The sequence below is a fragment of the Erythrolamprus reginae genome, chromosome 6, assembly GCF_031021105.1.
Source record: "Erythrolamprus reginae isolate rEryReg1 chromosome 6, rEryReg1.hap1, whole genome shotgun sequence".
NCBI classification, from domain to species: domain Eukaryota; kingdom Metazoa; phylum Chordata; class Lepidosauria; order Squamata; family Dipsadidae; genus Erythrolamprus; species Erythrolamprus reginae.
Genome location: NC_091955.1, coordinates 59,924,679 through 59,945,766, shown reverse-complemented (window position 1 = coordinate 59,945,766; position 21,088 = coordinate 59,924,679). Strand labels below are relative to the sequence as shown.

Below are 21,088 nucleotides of genomic sequence, written 5' to 3'. Positions count from 1 at the left end.
CAGCTAACTAGATGAGAATGTAATATCCTTTTTAGCTCTCCATCCCATCTTAAATGGCAAAAATTAATCAAATTAAATTATTTAAAATCAGTTTATTTTATGTAGTTTGATGTGCAACTAGATTATATTGAATGTTTGCATGGGAATATTCAATATTTATTCACAAAACATCTTTTTCCCCATAATGTGAATATGCCAGCTATCTTATCCAGTAAACCAGTGGAAAATATAACTGATGAAGGTACAGAGAATGAGAATTATGTTGAATCATCTCCAGATGTCCTCAGTGCCAGTTCAGAGTGTACTCAGGACGCTAGTGAAGAAATGGTAATGCTCCAAAAAATAAAGAACACTTTTATATACCTAAACAATTAAATTACTTTTTTAATTGTAGAATTGGGGGGAGGGGGATTTAATGCATTAAATGATTTAATGTATTAGCACTATTTAAAAACAAACAAAAATGCAACACAATTTACTACTTTACTATTGTCATCAAAGTTAAATAAACTTCTAATTTGTACCTCAGACTCTACTAGTTACTGGTTCAGTAACAAAAAATAGAATAAAATGTTGCCTTGTTCAGCTATAATTTTCAGGAACTCACATCTGAAACCCTAAATCCCTAGAGAAAAGGAAGTGTAGGGGACAGCAGATTTAATTAGTTCACAAAGAGTCCCATGTCTTTTCTCCAGACAAGATGAATATCTTTGGTTGGTAGAAAGGCTATTTCAAAATATTGGCTTATATGGGGAGCCCTATTCTTCAAATAGTTACAGTGGTCCTTTAAAGTCTGTGAACCCTTCTTGATTTTCAATGTCCCAGCATAAATATGTCTAAAATGTCATCTGTTGTCTACACATGTTCTAAAACTAGACAAAGAGAATCCAACTAAAACAAAGGAATAAAATACATTACATGTATGTATGTATGTGTTGGTTGGTTGGTTGGTTGGTTGGTGAAAGATGATCCAAAGCTACATATTTGTGTGTGGCACAAGTATGTGAGCCATTGCTTTTAATAACTGATATGCCCTGCTGGAGCAACAGTAACTGCAATTAAACATTTCTGATCAACTTTTGATCAGTCCTACACATGGGCTTGGAGGAATTTTAGTTGATTCCTCCATATAGAAGAGCTTCAGTTTAAGGAAGTTGGTGGACTTAGTCTTGTGGATTACCTACTTCAGGTCCTTCGACAACAATATCTCTATAGGATTAGAGTCAGTCAGGACTCTGACTTGATTGTTTCAAAACATTAACCTTTTTCTACTTTAACTACCAAAAAACTTTGGTAGTAAGACTTGTATGTTTTGGGTCATTGTAAGATAGTCAGCAGGACTTTCTAGAAGTCTTATTTAAATTCTGGATTTCTATTACAGGTAATCATTGATTTATGACTACAATTGAATCCAATTTTTTTTGTTGCTAAGCAGGGCAGTTGTTAAGCAAGTTTTGCTCCATTTGATGACCTTTCTTGCCAATTTTTAGGTGAATGACTGCAATTAAGTTAGTACTGCAGTTGTAAAGTAAATCTGGCTTCCACATTGACTTCAGTTTCAGAAAATTTCAAAAAGTGATCACATAATCCCAGGGCATTTCCATTATCATAAATATGAGCCAGTTACCAATGGTCTGAACCGATCATATGGCCAGGGGGTTGCTGCAGTGGTCGTAAGTGAGGAAAATGGCCCTAAGTCACTTTTTCAGTTCTATCGTAACTTCAAATGGTCACAGATTGAAAGGTGGAAAGTCAAGATCTAACTACAAAAAATAGTTGCCTAGCCTAGCCTCTCTGTAAGGCTTTATTTTTTGCATCTGAAAACTTTCAGTTGCATTGATTCTGTTTGAGGTACTATATTGCCTGGAACAAATGTTTTTATAGGAGATCATTAGGATGTATTATACATCTATAAATAGATATATATTTGTGATTTGATGAATATATAATTAGCATATTTGATTTAGCAAAGCATCTTTTTGGTATCTTGTAAGTAGAAATATTAAAAATCCAAACAAATGTTCAACACAGACTATAGTGGTTGCTATTAGCAACTATAATACTTTTAACTTAGATCAGATATACAGTAAACAACTTTATTTAGCAGTGAACAGAACATTTTGAGATCAAAAGGTTTTGCCTAAAAAGCCCAAAAATTGTCTCAAGCTATTTCACCCATCCTGTAAAATGTTTGTTTCAAACTGGAAACATTTATGGAATGGTGGAAACAAAAATTGGTTTTTAACCCAAAATGAAGTAGTTAGAAACACTTTGAATGTGAAATATTTTGTACATCCCTGATTCACAGAGGGAGCAGCAAAAGTATTTGAAAAGAAAAAAACTTGTCTGAATCTTAATAGATTATTTGCTTTTTGTTTTGTTGACAGATGTCGGTGGTAGTTTTTAAAATATTTGGTATTAATGGTGAAATTGACATCAGAGGTGAAGACACAAAAGTATGCCTTCAGATAAATCATGTTTTATCAAATCAGTTGGGCAATATCAGTGTTCGACATTATCTCTGCAACCGAACAGCAGGTAAGAAATAACTCAAAAAGGCATTAACAGTATTTTCATTTAATAACAGTATCTTGAACAACTGGTCTTTTTCTTAAATGGATTATGAAAAATACATTATTTATTTATTATTAATTGGATTTCTATGCCGCCCCTCTCTGAAGATTATTGTGTTGGACACATATAGTTTAGAGGCCTATAAATATGTATATGTTCTTTTTAAAAAAAACTTTGAAAACTGACTAATGCTTTTAAAAAAAAACTTCAGAAGTTGAAACTAGCATTTATCTTGTGACAACACTGAAGAAATGACACTTAGCTACAATGTAGTTTGTATAACAGTGTAGATGTGCTGTCCCCTCAAAATAATGCAACACACAGCCGTTAATTTCTAAACCACTGGCAACAAAAGTGAGTACACCCCTAAGTGATAATGTCCAAATGGGGCCCAAAGTGTCAATATTTTGTGTGGTACAATTATTACCCAGTATTGCTTTAACCCTCTTGGGAATAGAATTCACTAGAGGTTCACAGGTTGTCGCTAGAATCCTCTTCCACTCCTCCATTGATGATGTCACAAAGCTGGTAGATGTTAAGAGACCTTGAGCACCTTCACCTTCCATTTCAGGATGCCCCACAGATGCTCAATAGGGTTTAGGTCTGGAGACATGCTTGGCCAGTCCATCACTTTTACCCTCAGCTTATTTAGCAAGGCAGTGATCATATTTAAAGTGTGTTTGGTGTCGTTGTCACGTTAGACTACTGCCCTGCAGCCCAGTCTCCGAAGGGAGGAGATCATGCTCTGCTGTAGTATGTCACAGTACATGTTGGCATTTGTGATTCCCTCAATGAACTGTAGCTTCCCAGTGCTGGCAGCACTCACGCAGCCTCAGACTGTGACATTCCCACCACCATGCTTGACTGTTGGCAAGACACACTTGTCTTTGTACTCCTCACTGGTTACCGTCACACACACTTGACACCATCTGAACCAAATAAGTTTATCTCATCAGAACACAGGATATGGTTCCAGAATTCCACGTCCTTAGTCTACTTGTCGGCAACTAATCATTTGCGGGGTTTCTTGTGCATCGTTTTTAAAAGAGACTTCCTTCTGGGATGACAACCCTACAGACCAATTTAATGCAGCGTGCGGCTTATGGTCTGAGCACTGACAGGATCAACCCCCCTCCTTCAACTTCTGCATCAATACTGGCAGCACTCATACGTCTATTTCCCAAAGCCAAACTCTGGATATGATGCTGAGGACGGGCACTCAACTTCTTTGATTGACCATGGGGAGGAACTTCCAGTGACCAGTATGAGAGAGTGAGCGTGATAATACCAAATTTAACACACCTGCTCCCCTTTCACACCTGAGACCTTGTACCACTGAAAAGTTTCATGACAGCAGGGAGAGAAAATGGCTACTTGGGTCCAATTTGGACATTATCACTTAGAGCTGTACTCACTTTTGTTGCCAGCAGTTTAGACATTAATGGCTGTATGTTGTGTTATTTTGAGGGGACAGCACATTTACACTGTTATACAAGCTGTATGCTCACAATTTACATTGTAGCCATACAGTCTCATTTCATCAATGTTGTCATATGAAAAGATATACAGTACTTAAACATTTATAAAATGTGAGGGTGTATACTCACTTCTGTGACATATGGTATATATTATAGTTGATACTGTAAAACGAAAGTTATTTGTCATAATAGAACATGGGTGTCAAACTCGTGGCGTCACAATGCCATGATGTGACTGTTTTTGTAGAGCTGGGGTGGGCATGGCTTGTGTGTGATGCATCTGGCCTGCGGGCCACCTGTTTGACACCCCTATCTTAGAAAAAGGAAGAGAAGTTTCCCAAACAATAACAGATAGAGAGTGCCCTGTCTTCTCAAACCAGACAAGACGTGTTTCCTCTATGCTGAAAAATATGCAAGGAAATTGATAGCACTTTTATGGCCATTGATTGCCCCACCTCTCCCTCCCTCTTTCTCTACACACACACACAAACACACAAACACGGCCATTTGAAAGTACAGTACTTGCTGCGATTCTTATATTATAATCTTATATCTCTTGTTTGGATTTACTGCTTCAATCTAAACTGCAAAGAGTGAAGCTTGATGGTACTATTGTCAATACTTAATACTATTCAATAAATCTTAACATGAAGATATTCTGTGGAGTTTGTAATATCAGCATTGTGAGAAATGACTTTAAAAAAATAAAAATGCATGAAAGTGTGAGAGGAAGAGCATGGTGTACCTTATTGATCTTTTGAATTTTTATAGGGGTTAACTATTTCTATTTATAATGTAAAATTATGGAGGCAACCACTTATCAAAATTTAGATCCTTTTATTTGGACTGCTTTTATATCATACTAAAAATAGGCTGTATAAGATATTCATTTAACTATCTATAAAGTTTAAACCTATAACCTAATTCCTTATTTAATTTTATAATAGGTTCAGATCCTAAATGTGTATCTGGGCCAATTAAACCAACTCCCGAAGTAAAACTAAGATGGGAAAGTGGACCCTGTGCTTTAATACATTCGTTGCAATCTGAAAAAACTGGGTTTCTACAATGTCATGTAGAAGATTTTACTGCTGACTTCCTAACATCTTCACTTATGAACATTCAGCGTTTTTTGGAAGAAGAAATACTTGCAGAAGTGATGCCTATGAATGTAAAAATTTGTAATACAAAAATCAACATAAAAGTAAGTCATTTTTAGTGAGCTTGATATTGTATTTTTTCAGAGTTTATATTCACTATGTGAATAGGCTAACTTTAATAGAAACTATTTCTTTTTAAAAATTACTTAATAATTTCCATAAGTGAAGCCAATATGTGTATATTTTTAAAAAGTATTGTTGGATATAAACTGGCTTTTTATAGGGCTTTCTCAAATTTGTATTGAACAGTACAGGGAGATTGTGATCCCGCTGTAGGAGATTGTGATCCCGCTGTATAGATTAGATTAGATTTAGATTTTTAGATTTGTATGTCACCCCTCTCCAAAGACTCGGAGCGCTGATGATACCGTATTTGGAATACTGTGTTCAGTTCTGGAGAACTCACCTACAAAAAGATATTGATAAAATGGACCGGGTCCAAAGATGGGCTACAAAAATCGTGGAAGGTCTTAAGCATAAAACTTATCAGGAATGAACTTAATGAACTCAATCTGTATAGTCTGGAGAACAGATGGGAAAGGGGGGATGTGATCGAAACATTTAAATATATTAAAGGGTTAAATAAGGTTCCGGAGGGAAGTGTTTTTAATAGGAATGTGAACACAAGAACAAGGGGGCACAATCTGAGGTTAGTTGGGGAAAGATCAGAAGCAACGTGAGAAAATATTTTATTGAAAGATTAGTAGATGCTTGGAACAAACATCCAGCAGGCGTGGTTGGTAAATCCACAGTAACTGAATTTAAACATGCCTGGGATGAACATATATCCACCCTAAGACAAAATACAGGAAATAGTATAAGGGCAGACTAAATGGACCATGAGGTCTTTTTTCTGCCGTCAATCTTCTATGTTTCTAGTATATGGAGTATACTTTTTCTAGATATATAGTACAATGATGATTCAGTTATGAAAAGGTTTTTTTCATCTGAGTGAATATTCCAAATAATGAACAATATCAGAACTTGATATTTGTTGTTTTTGAACATATGTATAAATGTCTAAAAAACCCCAAAGGAAATGATCAGTTGTTTATGAAGTAATAATCTTAGTTATTGAAACTGTCAGGTTGTCAGCATATATAGCAGTTTCCAGATCCTGCTTACAACTCCTATGCACTCTACATACACACGTCAAAAGTGTAGAGTATTTGAAATTGTGTAAAATGAAACAGGTAGGCAATTAAATGGTCCAAGGTCAGGACTGACATATGTGCATAGTAAATGATCTGAACAGTTGCTAGTTGCTATCCAAGTGTATTTTAAGGTATCAATATTTAAAACTGAAGCAGCTTAAGAGTTACATAATACTTATTAAGATCATGTAAAGACTTGTCTGCCCTATTGTGAATCTATCCAGCTGTTAATATCTGCATGATAAGCTTTGTTGAAGAAGTTTCCATTATAAATGGCCCATCTTGATCCATCTTTTTGGCTGGATCAAGGTCCTTTCTCCTGCACTACTTCAAGGTTATGGAAGACACTTCATTAAGAGTTAGGTTTACTCCCATTCTAAGTTTCAAAAATATGTAATTACACATCAGTCTTGGCAGGTATTAAATTGTTTATTAATATTATTATTCATTTTAATATGATTTTTGTTAACATTTTTATACTGTTCAATTTTTCAAAATGTTGAGTACTCATTAGATTAGAAAACAGGGTATTAGCTCAAGACTGATTGGATGAACAAATTAATACATTTTCTTTTAGCTGGAATTTTTCTTGTACATCTGTTCTGTTTTTACCCTTTAAAGAGAAGCGAAGGTAATATTGAGACATATAAAATATATAATGATAAATGTACAGTAGACATATAAAATAAACTTGCAAAAATGAAGATAGAAAAAAGCAAACTGGATTGCAAAACAAATCATGGAAATGCTCAAAAAGAAAAGAAAAGCCAAAGCAAAGAAAGACTGAAATCTCAGGAAGGAACTTAACAAAGAGTTTCGCAGAGCTGTGAGAAGAGACATGAAGGAGTAATATAAGATCTGTAAAGACACTGAAAATAAAAACATAGATGGAATTTTAAAAAAAAGTCTTTTAAAAGATCTCGGAACCCAGGAGCCCTCTGAAAAATGATAGGGAAATTTTTTGTCTGCCAACAAACAGCTGATTTCACTGCCAAAGCCAACCGACAGAAACTCCTCCCGATTTGAGCGGGGATATGAGGAATGACCCAGGATGATTCTCATATGACTATATACTTACCTGTGAAGAAGAATACTGATGGTTGCCATTTATAGTAAGAATAGCTAGAAAGTCAGGTGTCTTATCTTCTCCTCTCCTGTTCATTTTTATAGTGAACAGTTTCATTTTAACATCACTTTTTTAATTTCTTTTTTTAATTTACATTTTAATTGTTAATTATCTGCTTGAATGCTGAATTATCCTAAATTCCCTTACTGTATTATAATTATTATTGGGGAGGGTGGGTGTGGAGTTACAAAACACTTTTACTCAATAGCATGAAGAAATGTCTAGTTTAATGAAAATAAGGACCAGGGGAGACATGATAGAAGTGTTCCAATATCTCGGGGGTTGCCACAAAGCAGAGGGAGTCAACCTATTCTCCAAAGCACCTGAGGGTAGAACAAGAAGCAATGGATGGAAATTAATCAAGGAGAGAAGCAACTTAGAACTAAGGAAAAATTACCTGATAGTTAGAACAATTAACCAATGAAACAGCTTGCCTCCAGAAATTGTGAATATTCTAACACTAGAAGTTAAGAAGGTGTTTTAAGAAGATGTTGGATAACCATTTGTCTAAAGTAGCGTAGGGTTTCCTGCCTAAGCAGGGTGTTGGACTAGAAGACCTCCAAGGTTCCTTCCAACTCTGTTGTTGTTACGTCTATTTTTCTTGGTAATGAAAGTGATCTAATTTGATCCACATTTACATTGGACTCTTATATTAAGGATTTTGGTAATTTAACAGTTTTGAAAAGAACTCTGCTGGGTTTTTTAATATTTGCTTGTATCCTTGGTCTTTTCTCAGTTTCTCTTACATGGAACATTTATATCTTGTCTTTGACAGGCATTGCCTGGTTTTGTTGTGAAAGTCCAGTTACAGTTACAATATACTAAATATACAATAAAAATGAAAGTAATAAGAAATTAAGGATTTGAACATTATACATTTTCTACAATGCCTATAAAAGAGATACAAAAGAAAGGCATATACCAGATCAAGTTAATGTTAAGGTGTTCTGATGTATTTAATTTAGACTGGTTTATTACTCTTCAAATGTAGCCATTTAACCTAATCCAGTAGTCACCCGCAATAGCTAGCTAGATAATAGCTACTGTAGCTAGCTAGACAAACAGGTATAGATGTATCTATAGTAGATATATTTACTGTATAGGCTGTAGAAGTATTATTTATCCTTCTTACCTTCTTTACTTCCTCTTTTATTGGCGAAATATTTATTCTGCTGCTTGCATGTACAGAGTGCTTCTGTACATATAAATTCCATGTATATCTAATCACACTTTTAATGTTCTTAAATGATTACAAGTTCTTACTTATTTTGTCACCTGAAATTTACTTTATTGCCCAAAAATACTTCTGCATGCAGAATTTAGACTTAGCACATGTTAATAGTTTTTATATGTTTTGTATCTTCTAGGATGATAGTCCTCGTGATAGTTTGTCTGCTCCTGAATCAGTCCCAATAACTCTGTATATTGATCTGCTTATGATAGAGAGGAAAGATGATGGCTCATTTCACATTACAGGTAGAAATTCTCTTGCCTTCCCCATATTTAATACTGGCAAAATTCAATGTAAATGTTCTTAAAAATTGATTAAAACCTACAAGATTTTTCTAAATATTAACATTTTCATAGTAGTAATAGATAGCAAGAGGTGAGGGAAGCAAACATAGCCATTTTTAAAGTTTCAAATTAAGTTCTATAAGTTCTGTCCATTTGTGATTCATTTTATATTTTTGGCTATTGTTTAAAAGATATATAGTGAGAGTCAATCATTAAATATTTTAAAGTATTAAAATATACAGGAAGTCCTCGACTTAAGAACAGAAACCCAAAATTACTGTTACTAATTTCTGAAGATCACAAAAGATAATCACATGAGCCCAACTTTTGTCACTGCCATAAACATGAACCGGTTGCTAAGCATCCCTATCTATAGAGATAATACTCACTTATATCTACATAATTAGAAGCAGAATTTCCATTGCATTTTTAAATAAAATTTTATTACATTTTTTTGTTCCTTGTCCCCCAAATATACATATACATAATCTATTTTACATAATTTCTCTATTTTTAATTTCAGCCATAATATTTTCCTTACATATTTTTTTATCTTAACTTATATTCTTCTTGTTGTGGTTGGCTCTGGGCCAGCTCCTGCAACGGGGAATTTGGATATTGGCTTAGGAGAATCCTCAGGTTCCCAGAGACTTGTCTTGCTGCCATCAGCTTCGGACAGTGAGGATTCCTTGCCAAGGTTAGACGCTGGGGAAGAAGAAGAATCATCAGATAGAGAGGTGGATGCAGCCAGCCCATTAATTAATGGCCCCATTAGTGGGTCATTGGACTTGGAGGATCGGTGGATAGATGCCAGAATGCGTAGACTCATGGCTAGAAGGGACCAACTGCATAGGTATCATCGGAGATAAGGGAGATCACCTGTGGCTGGGGCAATTAGGCTAATGGGGCTGCTGATAAATTCCCAGCATTGCAGAGTGCGTGTGGGAGATCATCCGTTTGGAGAAGGAGACATTGTGTTTGCATTCTGTTCCTGGTTTTTCACAAACTCTTGGGGATATTTCACAGCTAAGTAAAAACATGTGAACTGACTGGAAGAGGTCTGGCTATGACGCTTCCACAGCAGCTCTTATCTACTTTGCTTGTTTTCGTTCTCACAACTTTCAAGGACTATTAACTGTAATTTGCTCAGTTTAGAGTGTGTGCACAGCTTTATTTTGGATAAACAGCTTTTCTGTTTACTTTACAACAGCGTGTATGTTTGGATTTACATTTCTGACTTAATTGGGGCTCATAACGTGAAGCCCGGCATAACACTTCTTAATACATAAACAATATTACTAATCACCCTAAATTCCTAATCTCTTAAAATAACATCAAATTTTCTATCCCACCGCATGGCAACTTCATCTCATAATTTAATTAACTTAATTTAAATTGCCTTTAAAATTAAACCAAATGACCCTTTCACATTCCACTTGCTATTCTATTTTACTATAAACAATATACATCATCCTCTTCAAATCTTACATAAAACTCTTTTAACTATCCACAATTAATATTTCAAATTTCCCACCCTACTTTTTTTGCTGATCTGTTTTACCATAAATAATATACATAATCATATAGCTTAATTTAAGTTGTCTTTAACATTAAATGAAATTATCCTTTCACATTCCATCTGCTGTTCTATTTTACTATCAACAACATAAATCATCATCTTCATATCTTACATAAAAACCTTTTAACTTGATTAACTATCTACAATTAATAATATTTCAAATTTCCCTTCCATCTTTTACTGCTGATCGTTTTGCTATAAACAATACATATTGTTGTATTCAAATCTAACACAAATACCCTTAAACTTGATAACTATCCACAATTTAATTTAATTAATTTGACTTGCATGCCGCCCAATCCCAATGGTACTCAGGGCGACATACAACAGTAAATAGTACATACAATAAACAAAGTCAAATATTAGTAAAAGAACAGTAAAACACATAATAAATCCTAATGAACTGTCCAATCACATACATACAGAATCAGTTACAGATTAGACATGATAAGATGTTGTATTCACAGTCCCCAAGCTTGCCGGCAAAGCCAGGTCTTCACAGTCTTTCAGAAGGACAGAAGGGTGGGAGCAGTAGTTGGTTCCATAAGGGCGGGGCAGCCACAAAGAAGGTCTTATTGTTTTATTTACAACTTCTAATGCATCCAATCCAGTCCAATTCCAAAATTTATTGTCTTCCGCAGCCGTAGAAAAACAAAGCCAAACAGTATAGGAAAATCAAAAAACTCATTAAAAGCGTTTCTCAGCATTTCCAAGTTATCTTCTTACAGTCAAGGTCAAATTTCACAGCTGCACTTTGTTTCTTAGTTTCCATAAAGTATTGTAGTATTTTCTTCTCTCTAGCAGATGGCTCTCTCTATCCAGAACACACTCAAACCAGCTGGTTGTCAAAGCTGTCAAAAAACACCTTTAAGTCCACACAAAAAAATGCTTTCTCCTGGATTTCTTCCTTTTATTTTTTATGTTTGTCCAATTAGAATAGAATAATATTCAATTCTTTATTGGCCAAGTGTGATTGGACACACAAGGAATTTGTCATTGGTGCATATTCTCTCAGTGTACATGAAAGATACATTTGTCAAGAATCAAGAGATACAATATTTAATGATCATCATATGCAGCAGTGGACTACGAGCTGGAACACTAAATTGCGCTCGCCACTGCAGCTCGTAAGTGCTTGCAGGGCCAGCGCGATTTTGCTTCTGTACCTGTGCAGGTAGCAAAATCGTGCACGCAGCCGCAGGTGCATCCGTGTTTCGGCATGCGCGGAAGCAAAAATAAACTTGCCGAAACAAGGACACACCTGCGGCTCTGTGCGCAATTTTACTACCTGCACAGGTGCAGAAGCAAAATCGTGCTGGCCCCACTAACACTTATGAGCAGCGGTGGCGAGCGCAATTTAGAGTTGCGGCTCGTAGCCCACCGCTGGTCATACAGTACACATAAGCAATCAGGAAACGATTGCAATTATAACAAGTTAAATCGTTTTTGGGCTTTAGTAGTTTAGCCTCCCCTTTCTTTCTTTTCTCTATGCAGTCCCCTAATGCTAACTAGCTGCTATTTACAACTCGGGAAATTCTTTTAAAATCCAAATTCAAAATTGCTTTTTCCCTGTGAGTTGGCCACTCTCTCACCTACATATAAACTTAGCCTGGTTACCCCAGCTTTGTAGCAGTCATTTAAAATAACTGCCACCAGTTTAGAGAGCTGTCTCTGACCGATTGAGGACTTTGCCTGCTCTTCTTGGTCGTCAGAGACACCTCTCTTTCTTCATTGTCCCTACAGGAAGGTTCCGGTCCAAAGACCCTTCCCCGACAACGGTTTGTCAGACTGGATTTTTGCAGAGTTCATTGGAGTCTGCTATTTTCCAGTCTGTCTCATCACAACAATTCCGGTTTGTCCCAATTTCCATTGCTAAGTGAAGCAGTTATTAGACAAAGGATCAGGTGACTATGCTGCAGTTCCAGTTGTCCAGTTGCAGTCACTGGGTGAGCACTTCATGTTTCTCCAGTCCTGAGTCCAGTATGAACAGCTAGCTCTATCCCACTACCTCTTCCCTAACCAGACCTGGCAAGCTCCCTTTGGCAAACAAAGTTCTGCACTTGGTGAGTATGTCCTGGAGCTGTGCCTCATTCAGTGCCTGGATTATGGCCACAGTGGGAGGAAGAAGACAGCAGAGGTCAACTGGAGATGAGGGGCAATACAGGTAGCTTATGGCAGAGTGCAGGGCAGCACAAAGGGTAGAGAAAAAGTACATGCTGCAGTCACAAATGTGGACTGGTTGCCAAACAGCTAAATTTTGATCCCCTGCAATTCACATAATTTTGAGAACTATTAGTAACTACCATTCATTCACTTACTGTATAAATCTTAGTATATTATTATATTGTTTGGCATAACACTTGTACAGTATTAATTAAAATTGACATTTTATTACTTAGATAAATTTATCTAAGTGATAAAATTCTTTATCTAAGAATATATTTTATTTTTGCTTTCTGTCGGTATTAATTACAATTTAGAATTTTAGTCCTGCAAGCATAACATTTCTTCACTTTTTCATACAAATTTAAAACTGTCAGGGAAAAATGGTTGCGGATTACATTAAAGTATTTGTTATATAATAAAGATTTTGATCTTGAGTTAGCTAGTTAGTATGGAAACCTCCACTGTATAATTGCTTCATTCAAACACAAACACACACACATACCATGTTAATAAAAAGAAAAAAGTACAAGCAAAAACCAATTTAACAAGAAAAATGCAAATAAGGTATTTAAAATAAGGACTATTGTGTTTCTAATTTCCCCTATTTTGTATATCTGCTATTTTAACAAATTTATTATTTTAAGACCCTTTAGAAGCCAGACTGAAATCAATTATATTTTACATGCAGTTTGATATATTGTATCTATGGGAACCATTCTTGCTTAAATTTGGTTAAACCTCTATTATGTGCATATACTGAATCTGTTAAAGTTTTAGATGTACTACACAAGATCAGATTCAGAGCCTGATTCAAAATAAATGTATGGTGACATGTTTTTTCCTTGTAAGTAGAAGTTAGATTTCTCATTCTCATTATCTCCCTCTTATTTCCCTATTTTGAAAAATAGAAGCTTTTTTTGCGGACCACTGAAGTGTCAGAATACTCATAAACTCTTATTAGATAGCTTACAAATAATTGTAAATACCTAACTGGGGAATTTCAATTTGGTTCTATTAATTTCAGACCTAATTGTGTTTTATCTTGAAAACCCAATAAATCCAGGTGAAACAGACAAATTGATCCATTTGTCAAATGAATATACATCATTAAGACACATTTGTGCTTTTTTGAGAATATATTCAAATAAAATGCTCTAGGAATAATGTTCAGAAGTTTAAAATCATTTCAATGTAAAATATCTAGGTGATTCATCTGTTTAAATCTATGAGAAGTAACAGTCCATTTAGATTTCCTGTATCAGTGATGGCGAACCTTTTTTCTTCGGGTGCTGAAAGAGCATGGGCGCGTGCTATTGTGTATGCGCAAGTGCACACACCCATAATTCAAGGTCTGGGAAGGGGAAAACAGCTTCCCCCGTCCCCCAGAGACCCTCTGAAGGCTGGAAATAGCCTGCTTCCGAACTTCTGGTGGGCCCAGTAAGCTAGTGTTTTGCCCTTCTCAGGCTCCAAAGACTTCCCTGGAGCCAGGGGAGGGTAAAAATGTCCTCCCCCATCCCCCCAGAAGCTCTCTGGGTGGAAACATTTCTTTCCTTTTAAAATACTTTGAATAATATGTTTTGAAAAGTTAGTTTGATCCCAACTCTTACTACTTGGATTGATATTATGTTAATGTTACATGCATTTAACAACAATAATGGTAAGAGAGTATTGAAAGTATTTTGTAGCCTATTTTTATCAATTTCTGCTTGATATAGTTCATATTGATGTGATGCATTTTACTGAGTTATTGATATTAGTATCTTTGTATAAGCTTAATATTCTGATTTGTCTTAACAGATCACCAAAAAGTTAGTAATGATTCACCAAAGACACAAAGCAAAATAGGCAGTCAGGATGCTGAAGCTGGTATGCATAAGAAGAAACAGAGTCAGTCCCGGTCCACACAAACATCTCCAGAAATTAACACTCCCCAAGAATGTATGCCTTTACCCATAATAATCAAGGAACAGGTAATGAAAAATCTATATTTTTTCCTCCCTCCCTCCCTCCTTCCTTCCTTTTGTAAAATTGGTTTTATAATGGCAGTTAAATATTTTATATTGTAAAGGACAGCAGATTTGATTTTCCTCAAGTATTTTACAGAATGATGTGGAGTGTAAGGTTATAAATAATAAACAAAAAACTGTCTTGTTACATAAGATGATGCCCTATTTATTGAAACAAGAGGGTTCATAAGTTATAGCAATCAGAGCAGTCTCAATATGAAACACCTTGATAGAAATGTGTCCAGATAATCAGATGACAAGTATACTTTAATTATATGCATAATTGTAAATTATGTACACTTTAAGGAAATTATATAATGAATTTAAGTTAAATAAATAAAATAAATAATTAAATAATGAATGTAAGTTAAAAACTTTAATGAATATCAATTTATAGTTGGAAATTGACAAACATACTGTAGTCCGTTCATAATTGAAAATTGTTTACATTGTATTATTATTGCTGTTAGCCGCCCTGAGTCTGCGGAGAGGGGTGGCATACAAATCTGATTAATAAATAAATAAATAAATAAATAAATAAATAAATAAAATTACTAATACATAATTTAAATATCTGAGAAAATACTATATATAAATAAAGATGGATATAATTTTAATATGTCAGGTGAAATAAAATGCTTTTTAAAATGCATTTACAGAGATTGTAAAAAAATTAAATTAATATGTAACTAAATGATGAACCATGGCTCAAAGCAAAACAGTAGATTTATAATATATAAACTCAGCCATAGTATTTTTTGCAGTAGAATACCCCCCCCCACACACACACACAGTACTAAGCTTAGTTCTGTATGTTTTTGTGTTAACTAAAGTAATAACATAAAGAGTGGTCAGGTAACAGTTCCTGCTGAACAGGTTTATGCCAATGAAGGGCTCCCTGTCACCGGTGCTCCCAGTGCGCTCCTGGTGACAGTCATGGGCATGTGCAGAAGCAAAAAATGCAAAAGAATTGGCAAAATCTTGCACACACAAGTGTCCTCGCAAAAGATTTCGCTTCCTGCGCATGCGCAGAAGCCAAATCCTGTGGGGGTGCATGCGTTGGGGATGTGGAGATGCATGCCCATCTCCAGTTTTCCTACTGGGGTGGTGTACCGGACCGTCTATGCTGCAGCTCACTACTAGTTCATGCATATACAGTATACCAATCCTGTAAAAAGTGTTGAGCTGAAGCTTAAATGGCTTCTGGCAAATCTATTCTATGCTTCACAAGCATGCTGATGTGGCTTTTTTTACATATCCTACAAGTGGTTTTTATTAATGTGTGTTCTGTTGTTAAATTAGTGAGGACAGATGATAGTTTACATCCAGTTATAAGTAATGCTAAAGGCCAGATTTGTTTTGCAGAATAGTAGTCTTAAACTTGTAGTAGTGTTGAACTTGTCATGCATATCTACCAGGGGTGGGTTCCTCCTGATTTGCCCAAACTGGTAACAGCCAAGGCGATAGGTGCTGTTTGTTATTCTTCTTCATGCTGTAAAAAGCAACCATTGCCTGAAAGATGTAGCACTGTGACTAAAATAAGAGGCATACCCGTCCCAGCATCTAGCACTGGAGATGGCCACTTCAGCAATTGTTGGAGTATGGAGTCTCTTTCTTTCGTGTTTCTCCTTCATGCCAAAAAAAAAAAGGAAAAAAAAGCCTGCTCTAATCTGGAGCCAAATATCATTTGAAGCAATGCTGTCAGCCTGGAGCATTTCATTTCAGTGTTTGACTGGGCGATGAATTGAACCTCCACCCCTAAATCAGATGCAGCGTAGATTGTTTTATTTAAGGTTTTTTTAAGTGACATGAATTGTTCTCCTACAACTCCCTGCCCACCCTGTTGTGCAACATGCTCTCTGCCCTAAGAAAGCACAAGCCTCTCTGCAGAGCCGCTGAAGTGGCTGAACTGCTCCTAGCATTTTCTTCACTGCCCACAACTGACTGCTTTCTGTGATTCTGTGTCTTCCAAGGGCAGCTCAGCACAAGCCTCCAGGTCAGCTTAGAAAGGAGGGGAACTAGCAGGAGCAGTTTCTGGATACAAAGACATTGCGCAGCCCGGATGGTGCATATCTGGCCCACTACTCACCTCATTGCGCGGTAGCAACAGCAGGAGGAAGAGTTGCTGTCCCTGCCTCCATCGCCGTTATCTAAGCACAGGAGGGTATCCGCTATGCTATCCGCCACATATGGGAGAGAAATGAGAGAAAGGATCACCTCTCTCTATGATTTCTACCCTTCATTAGAGATCTAATAGAGTTGGGGGGTACTATCTGGTTCCTGTTGCTTCAGCAACACAACTAGTAGAACTCAGAAAGCAGCATTTGTTTATTTAAGAAAGTTGGGAAGAGAGAAAGAGAAGTGAGGGAGGAGGAAGGAAGGAGAGAAAGAGGAAGAAGGAAGGAAGGGGAAGGAAGGAAGGAAGGGAAAAAAAGGAAGAAGGAAAGGTAAAATCAGAGGAGGGGGAGGGAAGGAAGGAAGGTGAAAGGAGTGAAAAGGAAGGTAAAATCAGAGGAGGGGAAGGAAGGAAGGTAAAAGGGGGGGAAGAAGGAAGGAATAACGATGTGAAGAGGATACCTATGACTGGGTGGTGATGTTGGGTTGGTCATGCCCATCCAGATTTTGTGGCTCTCAGAGGTTTTTTTTGTATAGAAAATGGGTCCAAATGCCTCTTTGAGTGTTTAAGGTTGCTGACCCCTGACCTAAACTAACAAAAAAAACCCACCAAATCATTTAATGTGCCTCTTGCATCATTTTTATTACCTCCATGATATTAACCATTCAATTGTCCAAAACTTCTAAATCCTTTGCTGGCATAGTCTTCGGAGAGGGGCGGCATATAAATCGAATAAATAATAATAATAATAATAATAATAATAATAATAATAATAATAATAATAATAATAATATGCCTTATAACAGAGGTAGCAGATCACATGAAGATAAATATGAATAAATGTATCAATCAGTAGGGCTTATATAGGGTATTATGAAAGAGAAAGAGACAAAGTAAGCCACCCAGTCAAGTGATCAGCCAGCTACACCTGCCCAGTCACATGACCAGGAAGCCACACCCACAAAATAAGCCATGCCCACAGAATCAACAGCAAAAAAAATTGGAACCAACCCGATTTCTATATTTGATCAACCTAGAGAATGAGAGGTTTTTTTTAAAAAAATGGCATCAAAATGCTCTACGTGTATTGCAAAGCACTGAAAAGAAAACCAAAAAGAAACAAAAACAAATGAAAAACATAGAGTTCTTTGTATAAGTATACTTTATTTTTAAAATTGTTTATAAAATATTATAAAACTTATTTTGGCATTTTAAGATTAAAAGTATTTATTTATTTATTACAGCTTATAGAAGAAAATGAATGTCTAAAACAGGAATTAGCCAAAGCCAAGATGGCCCTTGCTGAAGCTCATTTGGAAAAAGATACCTTGCTTCACCATATTAAAAAAATGAATAATGAAAAATGTTAGCAGACTCTATACATTAATGTGAAAGAGGAAAGGACACATTTTATATTAATTTTTGTTTATGGAACTGAACTCAGAGCAACATTTCTGAAGAAAATGCACTTGTAAAAAGGAATAAGAAAAAATAGATTTTTTTTCTTTTTAAACTCTTTTTAAGTTGCAGTGATGTGAAGAACAATTGCTATTATACACCATTAACTTGTGAAATAACTGGTAAATGAATAAAATATTCCTTTGTCACTGATAGGATAACTTCATCTTCATTTGTGAAGATAAAAAATCTTTGTTACAGCAAAAGGACTGTTCGAGCGATATTAAATTTGCACTACACATAAAGTGATCCATTATGAAAATTTGTAATAGTCATGCAGAAATAGTTCAAGTGCCAACAGGATATTAGCACCATCAAATCTCAAAATGTATAACTACAGCATAGAAAAAGATAATATGATGATATATATTGGGAAAAATTGGAAATTGCACAATCAGTTGGACAACGATTTCTTATTAGCTCACAAAATAATAGGGTTGTTAGATCTGAGCTCTTTTTGAGGATCATTAGTCATTTTTTTGCTTTGACAATGAATCTCAGCCATTCTTAAACTTTTACATTTTTAACAGTTGAATGTTCTTTTGTAAATTAACATTGCTGTATATTATTAATATGCTTGAAAACAGTTATATAATTATTTGAATTTGTAACATTTTAACAAAATGTAAAATTGCATTTTATATCACAGATTATGTATAAAAATTAAACTTTAAATTTTCAGTTTTAAAATTGCTGTAAATAAGTAAAGTACGCCAACCTGTGCAAACAATTCTTAATTTTTTAAAATAACAACTAAGTCCCTGATGGAATACATATCAGGATGATAACAGTATATAGGTTATTCAGTGACCTTTCTCAGATCATTACTTGAAAACATTGTAAGGGGTATATATTTGCTATACTTGAACTGTAAAATAATTCAGGGAATGATTGATTTCTTTTTTCAAATAAAAATAAGAGACCAAACAATTAAAATCTGATGAGTTACCAAATTGGAAATTAAAAATAATAATTTGAACTGAAAATGTTTTAATAAAAGTTTATCTCATATTTACTAAATTAAAATAATTTACCTTTTCAAAAAGATGACAAATCAAGATGTCCAAGTTATGTAAACAATTATATATGCCTTATATATACCTTTATTTTAAAACATAGTAGTCTTAATTTTATGAAGGTTCAGCATATTTTTCATCTCCTATTCCTTTCAATTGAAATTATTTATCTTTATTTCTTCCGAAATATTATTTCACTATTTCTCATGTTATTAGTTTATCAGAAACCAAAGTTATATATCTCCAAATGTCCAAAATACTTGACTAATACATGCTTGTTAAATCCAATTGATTTAAATTGTAAGTTATTTTCCAGATTATTTTTGTATAGGTTATTTATGTACAGTCCATTTTAAAAGATTACACATACCTAACCACCATTTAACTTGGTATTAACATTCATATAGCTTCCTGCAGTTTTATTTCTAACTAGGCATATGTAAAATTATATTACAAAATAAATATATACAGGTAGTCCTTGGTCAATGATAACAATTGGGAGTAGAAATTCTAAGGCAGTCATATAGTGTGTGGTGACCGTACTGCTTGGAGATAGCAGTTCTCACACTTCCAGTTGCCAATGTTAAGCAAATTCCACAATGTCACATAGTTGTTATTTGTGACTTGACTGCTTCCCCAATCACTGTGCTTGTAAGAAGCCAGGAAAGAAGCTGGGTAACCAGATCAAGGCTGGATCTTTGAGGACTGATTGTAAGTACCATTTATTCATCATCATTGTAAAACGCATAAGCAGTGTAAGGTGGAAATTGCTTGAAATTCATACTTTTCTTATTTCATGCTTGCCATACTATGATATCATAGCAATGTTTTGGCCAAAAATAATAGAATGTGGTTTTGTTCTTGTTTGGATTCACTGAACAAATCCAATGCTGTAAGCCTCGCCAGGTAGACCATATAGAGAACACAACCAGATCAACTAATTTTACTTTACTGTAAAGCCACATGAACAGAAACTTATAAATCTGAAAGTACAATTCTCCCACTGTCACCTTTATAACCCAGGAACTTAGATTCCCTTCTGAGTTTCTTGCTCCGCTCACTTTGCAGCTGTGGACTATATTGTCTCTTATCTAGGAACATCTCTTCACCCAGTTTCCCAAGATCTTTTCCACAGAACATTAGAAGCTACTATTTTATACACTTTGCTGTTCTTTATAAGAAAAATATTTTTGAGTTAACAATTTTTAAAGCACAGAATTGTCATTTTAAAGCAAATAATTTCATTTTTGATTTGGGTTTTTTAAAAATCAGTTATTGGTACTGTGAATAATAACCCTTCAAATACTAAAATTAAACATTGTATTAATAGATTCCTATGAATGAAGGCCTCTTACTTCATGTTTCCCAATTGGTATGGAAGAAGAGGATTGGACTTTGCATGATCATATCATGTTTTTGTTATTTATTACAACATGCATTTTTTCAGGTTTTTGTACATGCCTGAAAAAGAAATGGCGCTGCTGAAATGAATCACATAATTAAAGCAGTATGTATTTGATGAGATTATTTATGTGGCTGCATCTTTTTTCAACTTGTGTGAAAACCTAAAAAAGAGAAAGGTGTGTTAATAAATTGCACAGTGGTCTGAAGCGCATTCCATAAATTATTTTGAACTATACTCATTTCTAAAGTTGAGGCAACTTGAACAAAATTTTATTGTATTTGGAAAATGAATTTAATTTTAATTTAATTTAATGAAGTTAATTTTAATAAAATATG

The 21,088-nt window shown here is 35.0% G+C and overlaps 1 protein-coding gene across 2 annotated transcripts in view; it reads left to right on the top strand.

The window, feature by feature from the left end:
• Window positions 1-20,870, top strand: part of BLTP3B (bridge-like lipid transfer protein family member 3B) — a 67,519-nt gene extending 46,649 nt beyond the window's left edge. For both annotated transcript variants that reach the window (XM_070755910.1, XM_070755911.1), the window contains 6 exons: window positions 200-327; window positions 2,388-2,538; window positions 5,000-5,256; window positions 8,860-8,968; window positions 14,550-14,722; window positions 18,119-20,870. In XM_070755910.1, coding sequence (XP_070612011.1) covers window positions 200-327; window positions 2,388-2,538; window positions 5,000-5,256; window positions 8,860-8,968; window positions 14,550-14,722; window positions 18,119-18,244 — 944 coding nt within the window. In that variant the 3' untranslated portion in view covers window positions 18,245-20,870. The remainder of the gene's footprint in view (window positions 1-199; window positions 328-2,387; window positions 2,539-4,999; window positions 5,257-8,859; window positions 8,969-14,549; window positions 14,723-18,118) is intronic.
• Window positions 20,871-21,088: the final 218 nt, after the last annotated feature.